General features: G+C 40.4%; 1 protein-coding gene across 1 annotated transcript in view; it reads left to right on the top strand.

Annotated features, from left to right (window-relative positions):
* grik2 (glutamate receptor, ionotropic, kainate 2) overlaps nucleotides 1–5,084 on the top strand; it is a 249,394-nt gene extending 244,310 nt beyond the window's left edge. Inside the window, exon 18 of the mRNA XM_063879961.1 lies at nucleotides 4,195–5,084. Within this exon, the coding sequence (XP_063736031.1) occupies nucleotides 4,195–4,359 (165 nt within the window). The 3' untranslated portion in view covers nucleotides 4,360–5,084. The remainder of the gene's footprint in view (nucleotides 1–4,194) is intronic.
* Nucleotides 5,085–19,569: the final 14,485 nt, after the last annotated feature.

The following is a 19,569-nucleotide window of genomic DNA, read 5'->3' as shown; positions in this document are numbered from 1 at the left end:
TTGCCATGCAGTGACAAGGATATTCAGCCTGATGAAATACAATGTGCATCAATAAGTGATGATGTTCTATGGGCCCGTAAAACCCACCACGCTCAGTGAGAGTGTGTATACGCACATGTGGAGATGCCTGCCGGGGTTTGTGTCTGTGCATAGATTTAGTTCTTGTGTGATTCAGCTGGCTTCTTGTGTCTCCAGTGGATATTTATGTGAGTCACAATATCACAAAGAGCATTTATCCTGCTAACCCTGGTTTATTAAGAAAAAACCCATAGGGTACATCCACATGTGCAGCTAAAACTGTTATGTCTTACTTTTAAAACCCCAAAACACATTGCTACTTACCATAAACACAACTTTCACAGCAAATTAAGCATAAACAGGTAATGTATTAAACATATGTGAATGAAAGGAAGTAAAGACGGTCTTCCTGATTGAACTTGCGCTGAGCTTCATTTGGTTGAAATATTTTTTACTGTCAGCAGATATTTTAGATTTATTCTTACACACATAACTAATTCATCAAATCCCAAAAAAAAGTGTCTTAAGCTTCCAGCATAAGCAAATTGCACTTCCATTATTTATGCTAAAGGAGTAAATATTCATTAATATATCAGCATATATTGTTTTAAACACAAACCATGTCTCTCTTCTTTTTTGTGTTTGTTTTTTTTAGATGTAGTAATATCAAGCTGAATTTTCCCCCAGGGTTTTGCCCCTTTAATCCTCCGCTCTTTGTCTTTCTCTTCTTGTCTCATGTGCTGCCACACACTGTATGCACTGAACGTTTGCCGATGCCGAGTGTGGGATCAGAAGTGCGTAATAAAGGATAGGATCAGTTACCAAATAGATGGGCTGACATCTGACAGTTCTGTGTGACATCCTTGCCTTTATTTACACTAGTGTCACAGTGTAGACTGATCGTCTGGCAGGGGAGTCCTCTTGATCCTCCAAACATCCAGTCATGCCCTCCATAGAAAATATTCTTCCAAAACACGTTGTCAGAGGCTTTTCAACAGACCGTTATTTCTATCAGTATTCAATCTTCACATCCCCGTCAGAATACATTTTGAAGTTGTGTCTCATTTTCTTGTTCCTGGAGAGGATTGAGACCTCACAGTCTGCACATCACAGCTGCAACATTCCATTTGAGAATCAGATTCTCTTTAATGGGTTGCATTTAATCATTCAATTATGTATGAATCTTTCAATTGACTGAGTATTCATTTTATTCATTGCCAGTCAGGCTGTATACGGTGAAATTGTTTTGCACGGGGTCCAGATGTTCAGTGATAATCACAGAATGTGGATAAAGCTGCACTTGGCAGTATTTAAATTAACATCTCTATACATCCAGCTATATAATGAAGTGAGCTTATAATGTGGGGCTACAAGTGTGTGTCTTATCCCCACTGGAGATGTAGCTAATTCTCTCTAAAGTGATGTATTACTCCGTTCACTCAACACTCTAAAGAATTACATTTGATGCATAATTCTGATTAGTATGTATCAACCAGTTTACTCGCCAGTTTTATCAACTTTAATCCAAGTAGTCGTAGTTCTATATTCATTTTATTGGGGGGGGCAATATGTTTATGAGAGAGGCACATTTAATTCAGTATGAAAGAGATTTTAACATCTTCTGTTTCGTATAAAGTAATATAGTTTGATATAGTAACAGATTTTGTGTCAATGACTTTGTTACAATTTCTTTTTTTTTTGTTACTTTGGCCCAAAATACAGAACATTTAAATAAGTTTGGGGGTAACAAATGTACAAAGTCTGGACAGGTCCTTTCGCCTTTACACTGTCAGCCCCTTCACTCTGTGTGTGATTGTAAAATAGCACCAGACTGAAGAACTACATTTCCCCTTGGGGATTTATAAAGGTGATCCTAAATCATAATCTTAATTGCAGCAATACATCCAGTGGAATTGTTATTGTTATTATGTTTCATGTGAAACAAAGCTTTATAAACATTACTATATGTAAATCTGACAGCATTGAAGAAAGTGATATGACTTTATTATAGAGAGACAAAGTCAATATAGGAAAGAGATCCAGGTGAATGGAAGGAAGAATATTGAATAGTACGCATTCTTTCTGGAAATGTAACTTTATGATCTTTTCCAATCATATTAAATGCACCCATGTACTTTCAAACAGCCTTATCATACAATAACAGACGTTTAACAAGCCTTAAGTCTCCTGAGCCTCTTCATTTTTATAAATTGCTGACATAGACTAAAAGTACTAAATAAACAGCCCTTAAGTCTGACCTTATCAGGGAAAAGAGAATCAGTAGGGAGAATTTGCTGTATGCCTGTTGGTCTTTCCTTTTTACTTTTGGAAACCGTCTATGCACACACTAGACACTGGGGTTCAAGCCCTGGTCCTTTTGCTCTTTTAAACAATAGGGTAGGCTTGGTAAAGTGAAGGTGAGAAGGATTTGAAAAGATAACATGTCCTGCACCACTCTAATGCTACCATCATTATGTCTGCAGCTTTGTCTGAGTGTTCCTGTGTGCAGAAGAAAACCCCAGTGTTATTTGGAACTACACTGACATTTGACAATTCTAGCAACTTACTGAGCGGTAGGAATGTCTAGAGTTTGTTAGCCTAGTTAGCTGGATTTTTGTCATATGGGTTGCAATCTGCCTTGAGTATAGGAATAAATAATGTTTGCATTATATGTTTAATACAAAGAAGCTAAATGCTAATGTAGATTTTAATATGCTTACAATGACAATGCTCAGCAGATATATTGTATACCACGATCAATATCTTCTTTGCCCGTGTTACATTAGCTCATTAACACAAAATATTGCGTTTAATTACATTTTATTTAACTGACGCTTTTATTCAGAGCAACTTACAATAAGTGCAATCAACAATAAAAAATACAACCTGTAAATAGCAAGAATCTTAACCATATTCAGTTCTACAAACAGAAATGAAACCTCGTTTTTTATTGACCTAGGTGCAGTGGGGGTGGGTTTACAGTTTGCAATGTATGACGTGTAGACGTTCAAGCACATGAGTTCAGAGGTACCTGGGTCCCACTAGCAGTGAGTGTCTTGGATGTAGAAAGGACCTGATCCATTCACATTTGCATGGCAGGCCAATTCCAGTCTCTTGAAGCTGATCCATGTAGTAACTGGCAACTAGTGAAGGGAGCTGGAGAGCAGTGTAGTGTGGGAGAACTGGGGGAGGTTGAAGACCAGTAGGGTTGTTGCATTCTGGATGAGCTTATTAGGGAAGACCCGCCAGGATAGAAAAGCAGTACTCAGGGTGCAAGTTTACAAGAGCCTGAACTAGAATCTGTGTCACCTGCTAGGTCAGTATGGGACGTTGAAAATGGTGTATTTGCATGAACGGGATGTGAACAGTTGTTGGCAGAGAGCAACAGTTGGTCGTCCACCAGTAGAGTTGAGGTTCATAGGAATGGTTTTGCAGGTACTTGGTCAATAACCAAAGAAAATTAAAACAAAAAAGATTTGGTCTGATGGTGGTTTCCACTTTGCCATACCTCAAGCTATAAAGTTAGCATGGCTAAAATGTCATTGAAGGCAATTTGCTGAACTCTCTAATATTGACGCTGAGATAAAAGAAACAACTTCACATCCGTCTGATACTGTCGAAAGTTGTTAAGGGAAACATTGGCTATCGCTAATGCAAACGTAGACCAGATAGTAACCGCCCCAAAGATATGAAACAAAAAAACAAGAGATAAAACTGACATGTATTAAACATTACAGATTGATAATGTGAAACAAGTACAAAAGTTGTAGTTGGAACAAAGAATATCTTGCAATATGAGACCCACTGTATGCATCAAAAGCCCTGCATGCGAAGCTACAACCACAGATTCACCACTAATGTATTCTGACACTATTGTTGGGTAATTCCTTCACACCTTCCACTCCACTACACAGCCTATGGACCTGCACCTCCCTCCATCATTCCTCTTCCCCATTTCCCATCCAGCATTCCCTCCATTCCCTGCCTGATACACTGTATATTTCACCATTTTCCCCTTTGGCAGTTTTAAGCTGCAGTGGTGGGTGGTGATGGGGAGGATGCTACAAAACGAGGCTGCCCTCAGGGAGAAGAAGCTTGTTCACTTGCCAATAATATTTGGACTGGGGAAGCAGCCTGAAACCCATTCTGTTCTCCTTTATTTATTTTTTCACGCAGAGGTCCTTCTGCAGTGCGATGGTGGACGAGCTGCGGGTTTCCCTCAAGTGCCAGCGCCGGCTCAAACACAAGCCCCAGCCCCCTGCCATGGTGAAAACAGAGGAGGTCATCAACATGCACACCTTCAACGACCGCAGACTCCCAGGGAAAGAGACCATGGCCTAAAATGGGATCCTCAATCACTTTATCACCCTCTCTCCTGCAGCGAGGAGGTGTGCAGAGACACTGGGGTAAAGGGTGGGGGTAAATGGTAAGGGGGGGTTTTAATGGTCGACAGTTTGGTTATATAGGCGGTGCTTGCGAGTATATTGATGACATGTTTCTTTATAAATAGCTACGGATAAGAGATATAACATATTTCCTGTGGAAATAACTTGAACCTGGGTGAAATTTCAGCGAGTTACCTCAGTACTCTTACAGGTGCCAGGATTTTTGAAACCCAGGAGTCAGAGAGAGAAGGTATGGATATAAATTTAAGTTGGGACAAAGTAGGCCCCCTAAAAAAGTTAACGAATCTGACCTATCTTATTTAGCTGCTGCTCAGTCAGTCTTTCACTACAGAGGCTGGTGGAGCAGCATTTAGAGCATCTCAGAGATTATGAGCTTATAAAAGATGCTTACTGGGGGATTAAGGAGAAAAGTTTGTACAGGATTGTTTATTTTCAAAAGTTCAGCTCTCGTGAATTAAACCCGAAGCCCTGAAAATGAAGGCGTCTCTGCAGCGACATGTACAGAGAGGCACTGCTCAGTCACACATGATATTGATCGAGCTCAAAAACGGATATACTGTATATCATCTATCAGGCAATAAGTGATATCATTTATTTGTGTTTCAGAGTACTAACCCTTTGAGTCTTTAATGTAGGGAAGGGGAGGGGGGGGGGGGTTGTATTGCGAAGTAAAAGCAGAGGATGGAGTAGAGGCAATATAGTGAGCTGCCGATGTATCAGCCAGTAGTCACTTCAAAACGATCCTATGGAGGAACACACTCTTAATGTTAATAAGGAGGAACCGTGGAAAGGCGTGGGCACAATTCACCAAGTCTAAATTCATAGCAATCAAACAAAACAAAAAAAAAACACAAACTCTATTTATTCAAAATATTTATTGTTTTATTTATGAGACTCCTTATTTATTATCTCTACGGTCCTGGATTTTCACTACTGCCGTGAACAAACCTCACTTTACCTCTGTATGGGTACACACAGTTTCCTACCATTTGCTCTGTGTCGAGTCTTCACTTTCATTTTGTACTCCTGTGGCTTTGATTTCTTTCTTTGGCAGTAAAGCTCCATATTTACTTGTGCAAATGCAATTTCTATGAAAACGTGTTTTTGTACGAAGAGAATCAAAATTTTGTAATGATTTTTATCAAAACAAACGCACCATGAGGAGTGTAATCAAACACAGAGGGTGGGGGGGTCCTCCAGGCCGGGAGTTCAGGAGGCTCTCCTAGACACTAGACAGAGCCAACACACACACACACACACACACACACACACACACACACACACACACACACACACACACACACACACACACACACACACACACACACACACACACACACACCACCAAGAGTGCACACATCCTCCATGGAGTAGATTCACACCAATTCGTTCTTTTAGTGAGAGGATTCTGGGAAGCATCAGTGGCATGTTGTTCTGCAGAAGAAGAAAAAAGAAAGTATTTTTATCATGTAAAGGAATCATATTTAAAGAAAGATATTTTTACTTCACATGAAAGAAGTGTAATGGTAATAAAGGTTAGAGCAAATATTTAGTGTACACACACGGAGAGCGAGGAAGAATGCTGATGATGCTTATCGTTATCTACACCCCCGATTACTGATAGACTGCTAGAATCCAGTGCTGAGCAATTGTGTGTAAATGGTTTTAAAATGGAAAAAGATGTATTTAAAAAATAAAATGAATAAAGAACACTTAACTAATTTTGAACTTGTTGTGAAAAACAAAACGGAGTGCACACAGTTTACCCTTTGAAGTTGATGCACAAATTTAAAGAAAATAAAAGAGTATTCACAAGTTTCACCTCTCTGTGTGTTTATTGGATGTCAGCGCATGAGTCAAGTATGGCCAAAACAGAGTGAACATGACCACGGGATAATGAGAAAACATGTATACACTTCAACTAATTGTTAGCAATTTGTACGTTTTTAATGGGGCATTTTAATAATTTAACAAATGCTGGGCCTTATTTGGGAGGAGAGTGTCTAATTAAAATGAATTTGGGGCATCTCTTATGGTATCTGCATTAAAGGTGGCTTTCTAAATCTAGCAGAGTTGGTGTCAAGGCTGCTGGATTTGGCCCGGGTAACTTTGGACCAGGATAGCCATTGTCTCACCAAATTCCACTGTTTGTTATTTCCCTCTAGTTTAAGCAAATAAAAACATTAATGCTGGGCTCATAATGTGAAATATTAAAGGGGGCTTTCTAAACCTGATAGAGCTGGAGTTATGGCTGCCGGATTTGGCACCCCCTCTTGAACTTTGACCAGGATGTTCATAATCTCACCAAAATCAGTCTGGTGTTGGTTATTCCTTCTAGTTTACGCACACAAAATATTTACTCTGAGATCAGGTGAAATATTAAAGGGGCCGGATTATGTTCATTTTTGTATGTTGAGCCTCTACTGGGACATGTCTCCATTCTTTAATGTTCAGAAAGCTCTTTATTTTCCTCACACTGCCTGTGCGGCAACACTTTTTTTCACCCTCTGTCTGAAACCAGAGCCCAGTCTGCTGTGATTGGTTAGCTGGCCGTCTCTCATGTGATTGGTCAACCGCTAAGAGATGTCCCGCTCCTAAGCGTACAATGTGTTGGAACGCTAGTCAATAGAAGTAACGATAGTGATGTCACGGAAGTAAACAAAAGGTATCCGATGGAGGCATTTCAAGCAGGGAGGGGAGTGTTCTCTCCAGCCATGTTCAAATGGAGTCAGCCAGACTGACGGGAAACACCTGTGTGGCTGTGCATCTAACTTTAAGGCTTATTCATTCCTTAAACCATTCATGACCTGCTTTAGAGAATAAGGTCAATAAATATTGTTTTCTATCGCTTGTGTGTAATTAAATGGAGCCCAAGCGAATACTCATTCTCAACAACCAGGATCTCTTATTGCTTTAACTGACAATTTACAAAGGTAATATTATGGATCATGAATGGGTAACCAATTGGCCCCAAGTGGGATATCTGTTAGAAAGTCTGTTAGTGCTCTTTAGCAATTCATGGGCATGGGGTCTAGATAATATAATGACTATAATAATAATTGACAGTGTGGGATAATGAGATCAAGGTCATAGGTAACCCCAAGTAGGGTATAAATAAGATGTATACAGAGTCGATAATTAGCTTGTTGCCCGAGTCATTAACAAGATAATAGTCATAATAAAATTCCCCCTTGTAAGACTCACATGGGATAAATAAAGTCTGGTAAACAAAAGTCTGGGGCAATCTTATTAATGTTCCATTTCTTTCTTAATTTTACAAGCTGATGCTGGCAAACCAATGCAAACCAATAATAATTTCTTAACCTGCATTCACATGATCGGCGGTAAACAGCTTTACACTGATGTGGACGTTGTGTTACTATGAAGACAGCAGCGCTGGCCAACTTGGTGCTACCCACAGAGTCGAGCACCACTCAAGATTTTCGCCGAGCACTGCTCTCAAAGTTCAAATTACTTCAGCTTGAACCTAGTTTCCTGTTGACCTTTTGCTGGACAACCAATCAGATGATGGCTGTAACCATAGCAACAAAAGTGATATGTTTGTTTTGACTACAAGGCTCTGCGCCAGACCCCACAGTAAGCTAAGAGCAAATTGCATATTATGTTAAGGCAGCTTAACATAATGATATTTAACGAATAAAGGCTTCAGTCTAGGATAATACATGAGGGGTCCACATAGACCCATTTTTGTGTTATTGAAGGCGTTTCTGGTTATCTTTTAGGAGAATTAATATAGATTTCTAAAGTCGGAAGGGCCGCTGGCAATCAGCAGGTTTCAGAAGGTAAAAAGCCAAAAAATAAAGTGGTAATATAAGTAGCCTGCCCATTTTGTTGTTTAATTATTAACATCTCTCATTGCATAAATAGATTATTAAACACAAAATGTACCCATTGTACTATAACCTTTTAAATACTTTTTAGGAAATATATGCCATCACTCCTAATACTGTTAAAAGCCTCATTCCAGCACTGTGAACTGGTTGGAAATTCACTCATAAAAACACCTCACTCAGCAGACACCGAACCACCTGACAAGGTCGCAGCGTAACCAATCCGTGAGCTCCGTCACTGTCAGGAAATCTAGTCAATGCTAGCCACAATGACTCAGCAAAATGGCAGCCAATCAGATTAAAGCGCTCGTCCGCCTTGCCCTGACCTCGTAGGCGTCCTCAAAACCGAGGAGAGGAGGTCAAAGCGGGGGGGGGGGGGGGGGGGGGCAAAGATTACATTACACACCTTTGTACTTAGTTGCCTATCCTGTGTTCTGGAGAGGACTGTGCCCCCACCTGCTTTATCTCAGAGTTTGGCTGTTAGCGTCATGTGTGTCTGGCAGCAGTGACCCGGGCATTAAAGCGCCATCAGTGCATATTTTTAGGGGCTCTATGAAGACTGTTGGTGAGCCAGTCGGGATGCTTCTTCAGTCAACAGATAAAGGAGCTGTTATTTGTATAGTTTATCTGCAGCATATACTTTATATGAATACAAATATATAACATACAGCATATTCATCTAATCAAATGTCTGTCAAATATTCTTGTACGATGGGTTTACGGGCAGTGAATGTAGAGCAGGGGTTCTCAAAGTTTTGATAGCTGAGGGCCAATTTAGGAACCCAACATTGAACTGAGGGCCGCCAAAGGAAGAAATAAATAAAAAATCCCATTTATAATCATTTTAATGAACAGGTTGCATCTCTACTGTTTACTTTTATTGATCCACATCCAGTAATGTGCAATAAACACCTTTTAATTAATAAATGAGGCAAAACTTGTGAAAACCTTGAGAAACATTGTAATGCACACAAAATCCCTCAGGTTCTCTGCCCTCAACAGACACATTTGGGATATAACAGTCCTGTGTGCAGTCCATTTAAATGCATTTAGAACAAACAGTCTCATTGTGCATTGCTTCTTGTCTTATCAGCATGGGCCTTATTCGGGAGCAATTCCAGCTACCGAAGCACCACAGGAAAACGTGCAGAGAGAGAGAGAGACACACGCACGCACGCACGCACGCACACACGCACGCACGCACACACACACACACACACACACACACACACACAGAAGGGGGAGAAAGAGAGAGAAAATAGAAGCTTACCAAACGAGTCATCATCATCATCATTAATATCATTGCCTGTCATCAATAAGCTTGTCATTAAGTCACACTGAGTATTTGTTGCTTGGTCAACATACCTTTTTAAATTGGCATGGGATTTGTGGTGCTGTTTTCGGTTGGCCACAATTCCTCTGAGGTCCGGCTCCATCTCCGTCGTTGTGATACGAAGGACAGCATGTAGATGGCCATCTGTCAGCCTGGATCTCAGCTTGGATTTGTTGATGGCCATGGTGGAGAAGGTCTTCTCACAAATGTGCTTCCGAATAAAGAGACCATTCTGATAGCATGCTGAAGAAATGCAGGGTATGTGGATGGGGAAAGTCCTTTGAAGAACTCGATGAGATTCTTGTCACGATATGCTGCTCTGGCCTCAGAGCTCTCCTGCAGGTCGATGAGCTCAAACTGCATTTCTGCAGGCTCTTCCTCAGGGACACTTGAGGAAGGATTTTGGAAACGGATGAATGCCTTCTCGTGGTCCCTGAAGTCGGAGAAGCGGTGGTCAAATTCCTCTCATTTTATTATATTTTTTATATGGTTATGGTTCTTTTCTGAACGCAGGTGACGTAAAACGTGGCGCCCATCTGTGTCTGTGTCATCTACAAGCGACTTGCAGCCGGGAAAATGGGTGAGATCTCCCTGTTTGAGCTGTGCCTGCAGCTGTTCAAGATTTCGCTGGAAAGCTTTGACTTGTCAAATAGTGTGGAAATGAGCTTCCCATGGCCGTGCAGCTTCAGATTAAGATCGCTGAGACAAGTATTCAGATCACCAAGGAACGCTAGGTCACAGAGCCATTTAGTGTCACTTAACTCTGTCACATCCTGTCCTTTTGACTCCATGAACTCTTTTATTTCTTTCCTCAAGTTAAGAAAACGTGTCAGTGTGGCACCTCTGCTCAGCCACCTGACGGCAGTGATTCAGACCTCTGGACTTCAGGAAATTAACTGTCTTCACAACTACGTCCATGACATGTTTCATTCCAAGCGTCTGAACAGCAAGGGCTTCTTGGTGTATTATACAGTGGTATTTGATTAGTTTCTCACCTCCGTTGTTGGCCACTTTCTCAGAGAGCAGCAACACGGCACCTGTCTTTCTCCTGACCATTGCCGGTGCTCCATCTGTTGTGACACCGACCAGAGACGACAGGTTCACATTGTATGCATCGAGACTGCGGCACACAGCATCACAAATGTCGACTCCCCTTGTTCTGTCTTTGATACTCTCCAAGCTTAGCAGCTCCTCGCCTAGGTCCAAGTTCTCCGTGACTGTTCGGATGAAAATCAGCAATTGCGCTGTATCGGAAATGTTCGTGCTTTCATCCAGTGCGATGGAAAAAGCCCCCTTTCCTAGCCCCTCCACACGTTGTCCCAGTTGCTCTTTCAGATCGTTGGCCATATCTTCGATTCGCCGTGTGACTGTGTCATTCGACAAACTTATGTCACTTATGTCAAATTTTGCTCCAGGTACAATGTCGGCCACTTTCAAATTGCAGTCTCGCACAAATTCTCCGTCACTAAACGACTTGCTCTGCCTGGCTATTTCGTGAGCTACCACGTAGCTAGCCTGTGTTACAGCTTCACCGAATTTAGCCAAATTTGTGAAAACTGACTGCTGTGCAGTGTAGCTTACTGGTGCGCTCCTCGCCGCTGAATTTATCATAGGTGTTATGCTTGGTGTCATAATGGCGTTATATGTTGCAGTCATTGCGCATTGCATTTACCTGCTTGCAGATCAGGCAATCAAAAGTGATTTTGATGGTTGTTGTTTTTGCTTGATTGCATTGTTTGAAATACTATTCTTTCTACCTTTATTTTTCAAGTGAATTAAAGTCCGTCCCTTGCATGTAGGCAGGGGCGTATGATAAAATACATTTGTTTTTCTTTTCAAACATAAAATGCACCATTTCCATCCATATCAAGTGCAGGTGCTTGACCTGATGTTAATTGCTAGCACACATTATTGTTGGTAGATGGGATGATTAACTTATTGTACTGTTGTAATATCAAACAATATTCCAGAGCAAAGACAAACATTCTTAATTACATTACACACCAGGGTTTCATAAGCAGGCCTGCTATTATTATGGATTATTTAAATGATAAGAATTTGTATGAAAATATCCAAGCTGTGAATGGTGAAGAGTATGCTCCTATGCATAACTTTATTTGCATACAAGCCTTAAAATATAAATTACACCACCTAACTATTTTGCTAAAAGTGAACTGTTACAATTACATTTTAAATAGAAGTCAATCAGATCACATCACCCACCCTCCTTGCCTTGACCGCGGAGGCGACTCAGAGGGGGGCGCTTGACCTCAGAGTTTAGCTGTTAGCATCATGTGTGTCTGGCAGCAGTGACCCGGCCATTAAAGCGCCATCAGTGCATATTTGAAGGTGCTCACCAACCACTGTGATGATGTTAGACTGTTGGTAAGTGAGCTGGGCTGCTTCTTATGTAAAGAGAAGATAGAGAAGCTGCTGAATTTCACGTTCACATACAATTAAAACTATTCACACTTTATTTTTTTAACAAACTATTGTGGATTTTGTATTTGTTGCATTAATATATTTTTTCAAAACACTTGATGTTTTTCTAGTGAATTAAAGGCGGCCCCTTGGATGGAGGCAGGGGCATATGATAAAATATAAATGTTTTTTTGTTCAAAAGCAAAATGTACAATTTCCATCAAAATGAAGTGCAGGTACTTGATTGTGATTATGGATAATGTAACAGTCCCATTGTTAGGTTCATGGAATGATTAACTTATTGTACTAATATTAAACAATATTTAATAGCAAGGACAAACATATACCAACTTAATTACATGACATGACACAGTTTCAGAAGCATGCATAATGCACATGTTATCAAGGCTTATTGTCAGATTAAAAAACATTTAAATACAGAACCTGAAAAAGTACAAAAATAATTATAACTTTACACAACTGCATTAAAACATTACTTATAAACAGTGCATGTGTTAAAGATGGTTTTCATTTAATAGTACTAAAGAACTACCATTGATGTGTGACATGTTTTTCAAAGGAAACATATTCTGCTCATTTTCAGGTTCATGTAAGTATTGTGTCCTTCTCCTGGGACATGTCTCCATGCTTTAATGTTCAAAAAGCTCTTTATTCTTCTCAGACTGCCTGTGCTTCAGCACTTGTTTCACCCTCTGTCTGAAACCAGAGCCCAGTCTGCTCTGATTGGTTAGCTGGCCGGCTCTGTTGTGATTGATCAACCGCTAAGAGACAACCTGCCCCTAAGCATACAAGTGTAACAGTGATGTCACTATGTGACGGAAGTAAACAAAGGAGTCTGATGGAGGCATTTCAGGCACGGGGGGGGGGGGGGGGTCGAGAAACTCTGGAGGGAACACAGGGATGTTAGACTTTGCAGAACATTTACATCCACACAAACCTATAGAACACACTACCGGAAAGGGAAAACCAAATCTTGCTGTTTTCAGTCAGCACATGTGATTGGTTAACAGCAGGAACATTCTAGAAGATCACCAGACGTATCCTTTAAACAAGTATTATGCTCTTTAAAGCTGAAAATCTAATATATTTGGTGTGTCTGGTGGAGGAGAGATCCCACAGTTTTTGGTCCTGACCAATGAGAAACAGACTAACCACTACCTGCTGTCTGACCCCTATTGTCTCCTCTCTAGTCATGCTCAACTCTCTGTCACCTGTGGCCAGCACACACACCCTGCCCAGCTCATACACTATTTAAGATGTTCATGGTGTGCTCAATAGATCCAAGGCTCTGGTTCCAAAAGTGACATGCCGGTGGTAGAGGGCAGCCTCAACTGGAACACAGAGCTCAGTTGTAGCAGTCTCCAAGGGTAGTATTACCTATAATACTAACGGTCAATTCATGCAAAATGAATCAAACAGGCTGTTTGTGCACCCTACTGGTCAGGACCTCAGTGGTAGGACACACAGACATACACACACAGACACACACACAGACACACACACACACACACACACACACACACACACACACACACACACACACACACACACACACACACACACACACACACACACACACACACACACTCTTCCTTATTATGTCAATCATCACACTGTAGCCTGTGGTGATTGTCTTCATTATGTGTAGGTGTCAGCCTCTCCTTTATCACCGTGATGTGTTCACACATAGGTACAATCACATGAGACGTTTATCCTCAGCTTAAACGCCACATCTCATTAACTAGTTAATTAACATGGCTGCTGAGGAGTGGCTGGATCTAGACATCGGAAGCATCATTCCCCTGCTGCAGCTCCCATCACCTGTCCATCAATCAACAGATTTAATGAAGCCTTACACAGAGATGCAGCTCTTCAAGACATGCATTAATGTCTGATATCCTCTATGGTCCACATTTGCCTCTGATAAAGCCTCTACAGCTTTACAGCATAGCAACCTTTTTAAAACATTGCAAAAAATATTATCCAAATCAGTTGTTTGGGTGGAGAGCTTCCTAAATAAACAGTCAAAAAAACACTGTTTATATGGATGAAAAGAGAGGATCAACATTTAAAAAATGTCAGCCCCTCCTAAAAAAACAACTATTACAGGATGTGATTAGCTTAGCTCAACAAAAATACAAATATATACATAGGGTTTTTTCTAACGGGTGTCTGTAATTGGTTGTTTTCTGCATCATACAAAAACACAAATGATCCGGTTTTGAACGCACATAAATCTTTATAGCTCCTGGTGAATTAAAAAGTACAATTTGTTTCCATTGTGTTGGCCTAAAACTCAAACATATTTATACTTAATTATTTTTTAATTGCTTCCCTGAGAAAAATCCAAGACTAGCATTGCCAAATTGATGAGGGAGAAGGGGCTGTTTGTGGAAGAAGGATGGCTGGAGTCGTATGTGCTGGAACGATACACATCCTGGGAATCTTTGTTAAATTAGGTCAAATTCAAAAAGTCTAGCCGAGGGTATCATGTAACACAAACAATGGCAGCACCTTGGTCTCGGTCAGGAAAAGGAGACGACACACAGCTCGATCCTCACACAACTGTAGGGGATGAAAAGGGAAAAAAAGGAATCCCACCTTGCAGAATATCCTGCTGAATATGATCACAAACCGTTTGTTCCCTGGGCTATTTAGGTGGACATTTTGAAAGAATAGAAGCAGTTGGACTGTGTGTCTGGGCCTGTATGCCACTGGAGATTATTGGCCCGGTAAACACAGGGCTGAGCTGTTCAGTAGGGCCGTGAAAAAAGAAGGTCACAGGCGTAAACTCGCCTCTGATCCCCACCACAGGAGCTTTAGAGACATAATCCCAAATTCCATTTACAAACCATGACCTGATTACACAGATTGAGACCCACGGAGGGCTAATGGAGCGTGACCAGATTACGGCACATGAGATCCACCTGTAGGGAGAGTCCCTATGGTAGAGAAGGCTATCCATATCGCCTATTATTCAATGGAAGTTACAATTAACCGGTTTTCTGGATATATCCATTTTATTAAGGTAGCTCTTGGGGCACGAGGTGGACCCGTATCCAAGCATGCCACCAGCTTCAGTTCTGGTACATTGGAGGCAGACACTGCTGTGATTATTTTGCTGTATAAAGTCTTGATATTTTGTATCACATTTAAGAATTTGCTTCAACATTCCTCAAAGAAGAAAAAGAAGACATACTTTTATTAATCCCTTACAGGGAAATTGCTTTCTCTACTCTGTTGTGTTGACACACATTAAACACACAGAGTATATACATGCACAAACACAGAGGAAATACATGCACACACAACCACATGCAGAGGAGAGGTGGCAGAGCAGAGAGGCAGCCAGGTACCCGGCACCAAGGGAGCAGATAGGGGTTAGGTGCCTTGCTCAAGGGCACCTCGGCAGTGGCCTAGGAGGAGAACTGGCACCTCTCCAGCTACCAGCTCACTCCATATGTGAGGACCAACTGATAAAGACAACTTAGCCTGCATGTTAATCCCTTTTAAAATGTTCTTCTCCTTTATACAGTGTTATGGCGGGTGGTGCATTACAGCATCTATTGTATTGGAGTGTGGACTGGAATTAATTACCCCATTAAATAAAAACTCAAATTAATTTATCTTTATTAACTCTGTTCCTCTTAAATAATACAATGTTATCCCTAAACCAATGTCTTATATTTCTCTGAGATTTGGTTGTTCCATTCCAAGCTCCTGTATTTGCCACAATACGGAATGACATGTTCTACGGATTCCTTAATCTGGCAGTGTTCCCATAATCCTGATGGATGTTTTCCTACTAAAAGCAGTGGTTTTTTTTTGTCTCATACGTCATTATTCAAGCCTAAGTTCAGTAGCTCAAAAGCATTTTAAACATAAAATATTTACATTTAAGTTAAACTAAGAACTTACTAACTGAGATAAACCAAAAACACACTGCCACATTAGTTGGCTGGAAAGTTTAGTTAATGTCCTTATTGGTAGTTCAAATACATTAGTATTTTTCTCTCACTATATGTAGGGACCCTGCCAAAATCATTGTTAAAATATATATGTTTACATACTGTATATTTATATATACGAGTGCAGTATTTGTGAATGCAGCTCAGGGCCAGACTGCTCCCACAACTGCTCCCCTAATTAGGGCCTGGTATAGAATACACCTATGGGCCTTCAAGTCTCTGTCACGGTTGGTGGTACATGTAGGCATTTATTACATGCACAAGTTGTCTTAAAACTCCACACTCACTTGCTGTTTTGTTACAGTTGTTTGTCCCGCTTACCAAAGATAAGACACCAGACTTGTGGGGTTGATAAGGTTCATACCATTTAAAGAATGTTTGTTAGCAGCATGGTGAGGCATTTTAACCTACCTTACCTCTTTGTAGGTTCAGCTGCGGCTGTTCTGCTGTAACTGGTCTTGTGTTTTGTTGTTTGCCTGTTTTAATTATATGTGGTGTATTTGAGAACCAATGGGGATCTTTTTGTTTAACTTCCTTTCAGTTGTTTCTTTGATTTAGAGGAGCTGGGTGCTGTTCATTAGGGGGGCTAGTTACCAGTTTGCTGTGTGTCTGTGTGTGTGGGGGGGGGGGGGGGGGGGGGGGCAATACAGCTTTTGTTTATTTTCCCCATATACATAAGCTTCAAATGTTAGATGTTAAGTCATTTATTTTAGTTGTTATAATATTTTTACCGAATTCTCTGGGTTTTGTTCATATGAACTTTTTCTCTTACGTTTGATTTAAATTACATATTTCTTTCACAATGTAAATTTCCCCTCTGTGGGACGGATAAAGAATTTGTCTTTGTGATTCAGATTTAGAAGTATTTATTTTTTTGTCACACTAGCAGGGTCTGTTGATCTAGGGATGGCAATGTCATTGTGTTGGTTTCTTAATTTTCAACTTGGTCCAGACATAAACATCCCGGGAACATTAGGAACTGTTCATGGAATTCAATCCAGATAATAATGATAACTCAAAAGATCCTCTGACCTTTTTATTACATACTGTATGTGGAAGTCCTGGTATAATTTCTCTTCTCTTGCCTTTGCTGAGGTTACTTCTAATTTGCATTGCCCCTTAAAGTCTCTTACTTTGGAATAACAGCTCATAAGGCAGAGAGAACTAAATGCTGAATATATTGTAAAGCCCCTGAATGCAAATTAGTGGTTGGTTTTATTGGCATATATAAACAAATGGACTAGACTTGAATCATTGGAATCACTGTAGATAAAGCGATTGTGTACATATGCTACACACACCCCTGTAACACACTTTAAATGAACTCTTATTCCTGCAGGTCTGTGTGTTGTAGAGAACACGGAGGAATATTTAATGTCCCACTGGGTGGCAGGTGCAGTGCTACAGGGACAACCAACAGCAGCAGCCACGCATTGTTTGTTCTATTAGCCAACAGCAGAGTTACAAGCAAAGCTACTAAAAATGGGAAATCCATGTGTAAATCACTTCTACATAATCTGTTACTGCAGCAACGAGCTCGGGCTGCCGCCGGCTGTGGGCTGAATAAAAATAAGCCAAAGCCATCAAGGCGTTTATCTGTAATCCTTCCCCAGGATACAGCTGACAAAACAACACAACACAAAAAAAACAACTCTTGTCTTTGTTCCACTGAAATCAATAGGGCTGAGGTTTAATATGTGATGGTGCAGTGTTTCTGTAAATATAAACTGGACTGAGGGAGGAGCAGCTCAAGTCCCCTCTGAGATCACTGCAATTAAAAATGTATACCATCAACTTTTAAAGAGGCCCTTTTATGCTTTTTGGGTTTTCCCTGTCCTGTAGTTTATTCTATAAGTCTTTGTGAATGTAAATGGTCTGCAAAGGCAAAACTCCATGTGTTCCCTCCAGAAGGGGTGTCTCTCCCACATCCCTCCCTGTCTGAAACACCTCCATTGGACTCCTTTGTTTACTCCCTAACATAGTGACATCACTACAGTATGTAACACTCTCACTTCTTGTATTGGATAGCGCTCCAACACATTGTACGTGGTAGGCTAAGGGGGGCGGTACATTTCAGAAACATCTCTAAGGGTTGATCCATTCACAACATCTAACCAATCAGAGCTGACTGGTATCTGGTTTCAGACAGAGGGTGAAAAGTGGTGCTGCAGCACAGGCAGTGTGAGAAAAATAAAGAGCTCTTTGAACATTAAAGCATGGAGACATATCCCAGTAGAGGCATAAAATACAAATACGAACCTGAAAATGAACAGAATATGTCATCTTTATTAAATCTACAGCTGAAAAACTAGGCAATATCAACACCAAACATTATTTCGAAAAAGGATTAGTGTCAAGTGTTTTTGTTCTGCCTTTGATCACAGCTAAAGTCTCAAAGGGCTTCCCTATAGAAAACTTGTTTCACAATAAAAAATAAATTAAAAAAACACTGACCAAACCCAGAGGTTCAATTAAAAACAAAGAAAATCCATACACATAGAGAAAGAGGTGAATATAAAGGAATCAAAGCATGACTACGACCTTAAAAAAAGCGGTAATCTAATATGCAAGGTACTGCATTTGTCTGAGACCTAGTGTTGGATAGAAGACCTATCTATCCAACACTCCCGGTTACCTTGTCTCAAAGTCAATGGTTTTCTAACGCACTTGTGGTTAGAAGCATGAAATAAGGTTTCCTGTTAACACAAGCTGAGGAGATTTTCATATGTTATTCATTACATACAATATGTCAGTACACTCTCCAATAGTGAATGTTCAAAGTTTCTATGTTTCATAAAAGTGGCATTAGCTTAACAGTGATTTTAAATAATCTACAAAATGTCATCAAGCCGATATGAGTGTGCTTTAAGCTTAGTATTGGTGATGTGCAGCCATGTTACCGTTATTTAGCTATAACTGCATAAACATGTGATGCTTATTTTCTGCAATATACCAAAACCCATTGGAGAAATCAGGTTACTTTTTGTTGAGGGAGACCTTTGCAATGCTCACTTCCGGGTTGGCATACACAAATGTCATCACCTTACCACTGTAAAGCAGGGGATAACATGCAAGGCAGAAAAGAGGCATTTATGTATTCTCTCACACTAATGGGGCTAATATTCTGGACGTTTGATACTGAATGGTCTAGGTGATTTGCAATTTCTGCAAAGTGTTTTATTGATTGTTTTATACTCACTAGCTAGACACATTTACGGCAATCGACTAGGCTAAAACCAGGTGAGGTTCATGGTTAAGTTCGATCCACGATACAAGGTCAATAAATCCTTCACTTTTATCTTTTCGTTTAGCTTCACTTTATGGAAGCTGAAAGAAGTGTATTGAGAGGAAGAAACATCTGTGGAAAAACCCTAGTTTGTTTTAAAAGTAATACAGTATGTTGAGTTGACGCTTAAATTAGCAATTTCTTTTCTCTTTTTGGTCTTATCAATGAAATGATGACAGCGTACCTGCCATGTATCATAATACTTTTTAGTTTGTTTTTTTATCTATGAATGTTTCTCTGGTATCACTGGAGTATTTGGAATTGT

The sequence above is a fragment of the Eleginops maclovinus genome, chromosome 3 (genome assembly GCF_036324505.1).
Source record: "Eleginops maclovinus isolate JMC-PN-2008 ecotype Puerto Natales chromosome 3, JC_Emac_rtc_rv5, whole genome shotgun sequence".
Taxonomy (NCBI): Eukaryota; Metazoa; Chordata; class Actinopteri; order Perciformes; family Eleginopidae; genus Eleginops; species Eleginops maclovinus.
The sequence above is the reverse complement of the archived record's forward strand: the minus strand, read 5'-3'. Positions and strand labels throughout refer to the sequence as shown.